We start from the raw sequence: 6,858 nt of genomic DNA, 5'->3' as shown, positions 1-6,858 counted from the left end.
GATGTGGGATACTTTGAGGGTGACAAAATGATATACCTGAAGATGCAGTAAATTTTAATCTGGGAGCTTTGAGACACAAGCCTGTGTGTGTGCCCTTCACGCCAGTTACTAGCATTGTACATGTCCTCCTGTCTTGTACCTTAACCTCTCCTGATTCCCCCAAATTTTTAAAATTGAGCTGTGTTACCCTGAATGGGACGATCAACTCAGCTTCCCACAGCCTCAGATTTTTGCTTGCATGTGTAATCTCCTCTGGCAAGTCTTTAGTGTCTATTTGGTCACAGAGAGAGATGTAGAGAACAAACACACAGCGTGGGCCAGGGCCTTACTATTCCCCGGGGAACTGGGGTTGTTTAGTCCAGAGAAGAGGCTCAGGGGAAACCTTATTGCTCTCTACAACTGCCTGAAAGGAAGGTGTGGGGAACTGGGGGTCGGCCTCTTCTCGCAGATAACTAGAGATAGGACTAGAGGGAATGGCCTCAAGTTGTGCCAGGGCACATGGACAACACCTGCAGGGCTCAGATTCTGGCTTTCTGTTGAAGGCAGTGGGACTCTGAGCAGAGGGAAAGCTCCTGCGACGTAGCTGGGGCTGTGAGACTGGGCTGAAGGTTGGCTGATCCTGTCTCTGCCACCTGATTGCTTTGGCTGGATGCAACCCACAGCAAAACTGGAGTAAAGGTGCAGCCAAGAGAGGCAAACAGCACTGACAGAAGCTGAGTTTAAAATCTTTTATTATTGAGCGTTGCCAAACAGCTAATGGAATCTGAAGTTGATTTGCTAAAATGTTTTGATGTGGATGCCACCCCTGCCTGAGACAAAGAGGGCCTCAGTGGCAGCAGGGACCCTTAGGCTATGGCAGCAGTTCAAAAGAACACTTTTAATTTTGTATGCAACAATGTAAACTTCAAAAATAGTAAACTATAACCTTTTTTCCCCCCCTTTTTTACATAGCATGTGATCTATCACAGATAGAAATTTAATGGCGAACCAAAATCGCGTAAGTAAACATCCTGGTGCTTACAAGTTTCATAAAAAGTGTTACATTTGATGTAAATATATTACATTTTTAACTCTTAAACACTCACAATTATGGAGTAAAAGCAACTGGCGATTCACCCCCTCAGTCCGTGTCCTCAGACTGTACATCAGCAACCCTGCTCTCGTCAGCTCCGCTGTGCATTTTCGGTCAGATTTTGCCCCACGCAACCACCACCGTTTCCCCTTTCTCATGCTAGCATTAACCGAGTGCGGCTCCACACAGGGGTAAAACCTGTGCAAGCGGGAGGAGAACCAGGTCCCCTGCACACAAACCTACAGTCCCCTGGGCCCCATGCTCCCAGCGCTTGTGGGGGGCACTTCCCGGTGCCGGAGGGGAATTTGGGGTGCCCGGGCTGCAAGGTTGAGCCCCGCAGTGCCGCCGTCTCGCAGCGGGGCCTGGTTCTGCGCGGATAAAGACAAGAGTTCTGTAGAAGGCACTGGATTTCTCTTGCATGGTTTTAAACGTGGACTACAGTCACGTGCAGTACCAGGAGATTTGGGCTCTAGACTGCTTTCCCTCTAGTGCTTTAGTGCAGGCATTTTTAGCACTTGTATTTTTGTCCGGTTCCAGCGCAGCACGCGCTCACCTACACAGAGTGATTTCCGAACTTCCCTCCTTCTACTCTTCCCCCCATCTTCCTGTCCCCGTAAAGATTCCCTTTTGGTTCCTTGAAAACTATCAGAGTACAGCTCTGGTCAAAAAAATAAACATGTGATGTAGCATAGCATTTGTTTCTTTTAAATCACAGTGTGCAATGCATCATTCGGTACCTAATGTTCAAAACGTCTGCCCTGCTTTTCATGAAAATCATTCTTTAAAATAACCTATGCAAATATATTTTGACTATATATTACATTCATTTAAAAAGAGAAGAGAGGTTCTTGGTTTGCAGTTTTTTTCAGTGTACTACTTAAGTGAAAGGTCTGATGTGAAAAAAGTACAAGCAAACTGGACATGCCAAGACTTGATGCCTTAGATGGTGATCATATCAAAACTGTACAGGTATGTACACCGTGTTGGACAGGTGTGCTTCTTCCCAAGAAAAGACCTTTGCATCATCATATATAAGGTTAACCACAAAGTTTTGGTAAAAAGAGCATTTAATGAGCAAAGGATGACATGGAGGGGCGAGTTCTCCGGCTTTTGTTAGGCAATCCTGAAGTGATGTCTCCGTTCCCTTCGGGGATTTCTTCCTTCTTCCGGACCTTGAGACGCGTGAGCAGCTTTATCACCCAGACGTCCCATTCCTCTGGCAAGAGCAACAGGAGGAAACCCAGGCCAATAATGACGATGGCGATTACTCGGACACTGTTGAAGACAATTTCACTCGTGTAGTGATCAACCACTGTGTGGGACATTGAACTGGTGTTATTACGTGGGACAAAGCACGAGGGCAGTACCCCCTTCCCTCCCCTCAGCTCCCCGGCTCAGGGCTGCACAGGAGGACGTGGCCATGGGGAGATGGCAGCAGGGAGACTTTCTGCTGGACTAGCACACAGCAGGGTGCAAGCCCAGGTCACAGCAGGCCCTGGTTCATTTAAGGAGCTAGGAAGTGTAAATGATAATGTATTTTTTGTTTCTTTTGATGCCTAGCCAAGAAAGAGGGGGGCTGTGGTTTGGGCCAGGTTTGCCCATCCGCTCCCCTGCCCAGCCTCACTGCCTCATAGTCTCTACACCTGCTCTTTTATTTACCAAGGCCAGCAGAATTACTAACACAAATTTGCTCTAAAATGTATTTAATTCTATTTGTTTCAATTTAACATTAAGCCTGCCTGGAAAAAAATCATTAAGAATTGATTTCTACTTCATCTCTGAGTGTTCATCCCAGCCTGGAGATGGATGACTTCAAATCTAGTTTGTTTTTCAGTACGCTGGCTTCTTCAGATAGTAACTTAAAAAGCAATTCTAGGAATTATGAATAGTCATGCAATATCATACAACACGTATTTAACAATTAAAGTATAAATTTTTAATGAGTGTCATCCGCGTAAGTTTTTAAGAGAAGATGTAAAATGTCTTTAACAGAGCCATTTGCTTTTATCCTCGGTAGATACTTGAAAGGCCACAAATTTCATGTACGCATTAGGATGCAAAAGTCAGAAATTCTTACCCGCATTTACTGGCACACTCAGTACAATTCCAAGAGAAATCAAGGTGGGGTACGTAATAGCGATTCCAAAATTTAGTAGAATATTGAATGCTGAAGAAGGAAAGAAAACCACTTTTTACTCCAGTGAAACTAGGCAAAGCAAAATACTCCTGCGTTATTACTCTCTCAGTACGTTGTGCATATAGAAAGCATATTAAATTCTGCTGGTATTCCTGGAAGATACCTGTGCGTGTCTGTCTGCCCAAGACATTGCTGTTCCCAGGGAACTCTTTACCCCACCGGAGTCCAGTGGCAGGATCAGGGTGAGGTTTAGGTACAGCTCATCTCTTAGTGTAATGCCCAGAAATACAGGTGGAGTCCTGGGCAATTCCTGCTTTCTGTCCCAAGGCAATATTTTTCATCTGGGAGATTTCATACAACTAGCTGGTTCTGACTGCATTTTTTTGTCCTTTTTAAAAAAAATTATTTTTTTTAGAAAAGCTGTAGGTTCCACATAGGAACGGGCCGCCTGAATGCCTTATCAAGCTAAAACTTAGGTTCAGAATAAGGGGAAACAGCTGCAGTAGTTCAGAGGGCTACAGCTTCCACTAGTGGCCAGTTTCTGGCATGCTATTCCACCCCGAGCAGCACGAGATCCCAGTGTGTACTCACTCAATAAGAGAATCGAAAATCCACAGAGGTTTCCCCAAGGAACAACGGCAAAAGAGCTCCAGTATTCCACTTTGGTAAAATAAAGGATGACAGGAATACAGGTAACGAAGAGAACATTGAAGACGGCTAACACGGACAGAAATAAGGCAGCTTCTCCGAATTTTGCACTGCCCAGAAGAAGTTTGAATAAAACCTACAAGACAAAACCACATGGGCTGGTGTAACTCTTGCACCACTTCCCTGCAGGGCTGTCATTCCAGCTCTGCCTTCCCGGGAAGGCTTTGTCCTAACTGAGGGCAGGCATCAGACAAAGCAAACAGCTGTGTTTATGGCAGAGGTCCGCAAAGAAGGGCAGGTGGTGCCCAACTGCATGGAGGTTGTGAACCTCCGGGTTGTAAAGCAAGACAGGAGCAGCGCCAGTCAGCGGTGGTGACTGGCATCTTTCGGCGGGGAGCCCCGGTGTGCTTACCTTGTAGAGAGCAGACATTGAGGCAGAGCCCACCACCAGGGCTATCCCAATCACGGAGTGGCTGTGAAACCCATCAGCGTACGTCATCATAACAATCCCTGCAATAGCAAATATAGCAGCCACGATCTGGTTGGGGACAAACAAAGAAAGCGAGTGTTACTGGCCAGCCCCCAGCATGGAGAAACACGAGGGCAGCTTTACATGAGAGGTACTTCTGCATCACCTGCCCCTGTCCTTAGGCAGAAACCAGTAGCAGCCCCAGGCAGGTATCCACGGAGCTGATGCTGCCTCTGCTCGCAGCCTCCCTGGCTAAAAGGGAAGTGTCTCTCTAAAGGGACACTTGGTGGTGTAGCTATGCCCCGCCAGCCTGGACAGGCTTTGTTTTTAAAGGCAAGGAGAGAGAAAAACAAAAAACACGATGCCTGGCACTAGAGCAGCGTGGGGCTGTCCTGGGTGGGCAGGGCTGAAGGAGCTCAGCAGCGCTCAGCAGTCCTCTCACGTCAGCAAGCTGCTGCTTGTTAAATAAAATAAAAGGACAGGCAGATGCTCAGTGTGGATACAGAAGCATGGAAGAAAAGGGCATCAAACAAAACTAGCGTGGGGCAGGTGCAGAACAAACAAAAGGGGATTTGTCTTCACCTGATGGGTAAATCAGTCAAGGGTATCCTTGCTCTGCATGTGAGAAGTTTACAAGGATAAACTCATGGAGGAAAAAAGTCCATCAAGGACCATTAACTATATCAACATCACTTCTATTTCAGGAAGTCCTTGAGCCTCAAATGGCAGCACCTCCACTGCAGTGAATGGCAGAATAAAAAGCATCAGGTTTGATTTGAACGTAAGGGGCTGGCAGCCTTCAGAGTGGCTCCCTGGAGGCAGGGCCTCTGCTGGGAAGGAAGACCACGGTTTGGGATTTGAGGATATGTTTTTCTCCAAGTCCCACTGACAGGTGTGCGTGTCTCTACAGGATGCATGCAGGAGGCTCTTGCAAGCAGTGGTTCCCTTAAACGCTGAGCTGCTTTATTTGCTGTAGCACGAAGGGCAACACTGAGGGCACAGATCAAAGCAAATGAAGCCACACTGCAAACAGCTTTGCTCTGGCATAAGGTCTTACCTCTTCTACCAAGCATGCCATGAGTGTCAGATCAGTCTTGCCCTGACCTCTCGGCCTGTGGACATGCCAGGAGTGTCACCCTAGCTTTCTCAGCAAGCCTTTCAGCCTGTCCCTCAAGCGCTGGATTAGCAACAGCTGCACCGCAGCGACCAGCCCACGAGGACGTCTCAGCACCTCAGGGCTTACAGAAGCAGCACCCCAGGCACTCACAGCTTCACTGCACGTGTCCTGTGTGAAAGGAGCAGGGCAGCTCGTGCCCTGCTGGGATGGACACTGTGCAAAGGGGAGAGTTGCAGCTTCACTGCAGGAGATGGAGGTGCTCCCACTGGGGCACACGGAGGTGGGTGGCAGGGCTGTTGTGATGTCCTTTCCCGAGGCAGTGTGGACAAGAAACAAAGGACAATTGGATGTGGTTGCAACTACAGAGAGTGCGTAAGAAACGTCCCTGCTCCTGAGTCCATATGTCCCCGTGTGACAGAGCAAGGAGCAAGCTGACAGTTCAGTGCTCAACCATCTACACACCTCCTCTCCTGGGCCCAGCCAGCAGTACAGGCTGCTCACTGACACTGCCACAGGAGGGATGAACACCAGCAAAATACCTATTTTTTTTCCACTTTGATCAAAATGGCCAGCAGGGCCAGCTGGGATAAAAGTGACACTTCCCTGCCTCCGGGAGCATTTCAGGGTACCCTTCCTTATGCATTAAAAACAAAACAAAGCAAAACAAAACCAACCAACCAAAAGCCCAGCAGTTAATTTGTTTTCTGCGTGCTGCTACCTGGGAAGCTGGATGGGCAGGCACAGACACCAGCTGGCAAGGCCGGGCTGTTGGCAGGGGCGTTTTGCAATGCTCCCCTGAGCTGCCTCTTGGCTGCAACCACCACTGGGCTGTCCAAGTGCTCCTGCCAGAGAGCAATACTTCCCCAAAAGTTAACTCTCAGCAGTGAGAGATAACGCAGCTTTTCCTGAGCACTGAAAACTTTGCCAAGTCTGACGAGCAGGGAGCTCTTGAAGCACTGGGCAAAAAATAGACATTACTGCCATCATTTCTGTAAATACCAATGCAGCTCCTGCTGATGCAGGGAGGCTGGAGGGACTCAGCAGTGCCTTTTGGTTGCAGCTACCGCTGGGTCCCCGTGGTGGGTGCCAGCTGCCCATCTGCCCGGCTCTGCTGCCAGAGGACACCGCGTGCTGAGGGCTGCCAAAACAGCAGCAGGGTCAGTGGGGGCCGTGGGGTTTCCAATGCTTTTGGAAACCTTTTAAGTCGGAAGAGCCAGGCAAAGGCTGGTGTCTGCTCACAGCAGCACGGATATTGCAGCTAGCCTTCACGCCATGCTCCAGAGCAGGTTTCCTCTCTGCTGGTAGGAAATGCGCAGGGAGCCAGGCTGCAGGTGAGGGCTCATCCCCCTCTCCAAGGGTTTCTGTGCTGACACTGCATGGGGCACTGCTTGGGGAAAGGGGAAAGGAAGGGCAGA

The 6,858-nt window shown here is 48.7% G+C and overlaps 1 protein-coding gene across 4 annotated transcripts in view; it reads right to left on the bottom strand.

The window, feature by feature from the left end:
- Positions 1-714: 714 nt before the first annotated feature.
- SLC35F3 (solute carrier family 35 member F3) overlaps positions 715-6,858 on the bottom strand; it is a 159,163-nt gene continuing 153,019 nt past the window's right edge. For 3 of the 4 annotated variants that reach the window (XM_068676188.1, XM_068676191.1, XM_068676189.1), the window contains 4 exons: positions 4,270-4,395; positions 3,801-3,993; positions 3,150-3,239; positions 715-2,384 (listed from right to left, as the gene is read on the bottom strand). In XM_068676188.1, coding sequence (XP_068532289.1) covers positions 2,140-2,384; positions 3,150-3,239; positions 3,801-3,993; positions 4,270-4,395 — 654 coding nt within the window. In that variant the 3' untranslated portion in view covers positions 715-2,139. The remainder of the gene's footprint in view (positions 2,385-3,149; positions 3,240-3,800; positions 3,994-4,269; positions 4,396-6,858) is intronic. The other variant, XM_068676190.1, reaches the window with a different exon arrangement.

Source organism: Anas acuta, chromosome 3, assembly GCF_963932015.1.
Source record: "Anas acuta chromosome 3, bAnaAcu1.1, whole genome shotgun sequence".
Taxonomy (NCBI): domain Eukaryota; kingdom Metazoa; phylum Chordata; class Aves; order Anseriformes; family Anatidae; genus Anas; species Anas acuta.
Note: the sequence above shows the minus strand (reverse complement) of the source record. Positions and strands in the feature narration are given on the sequence as shown.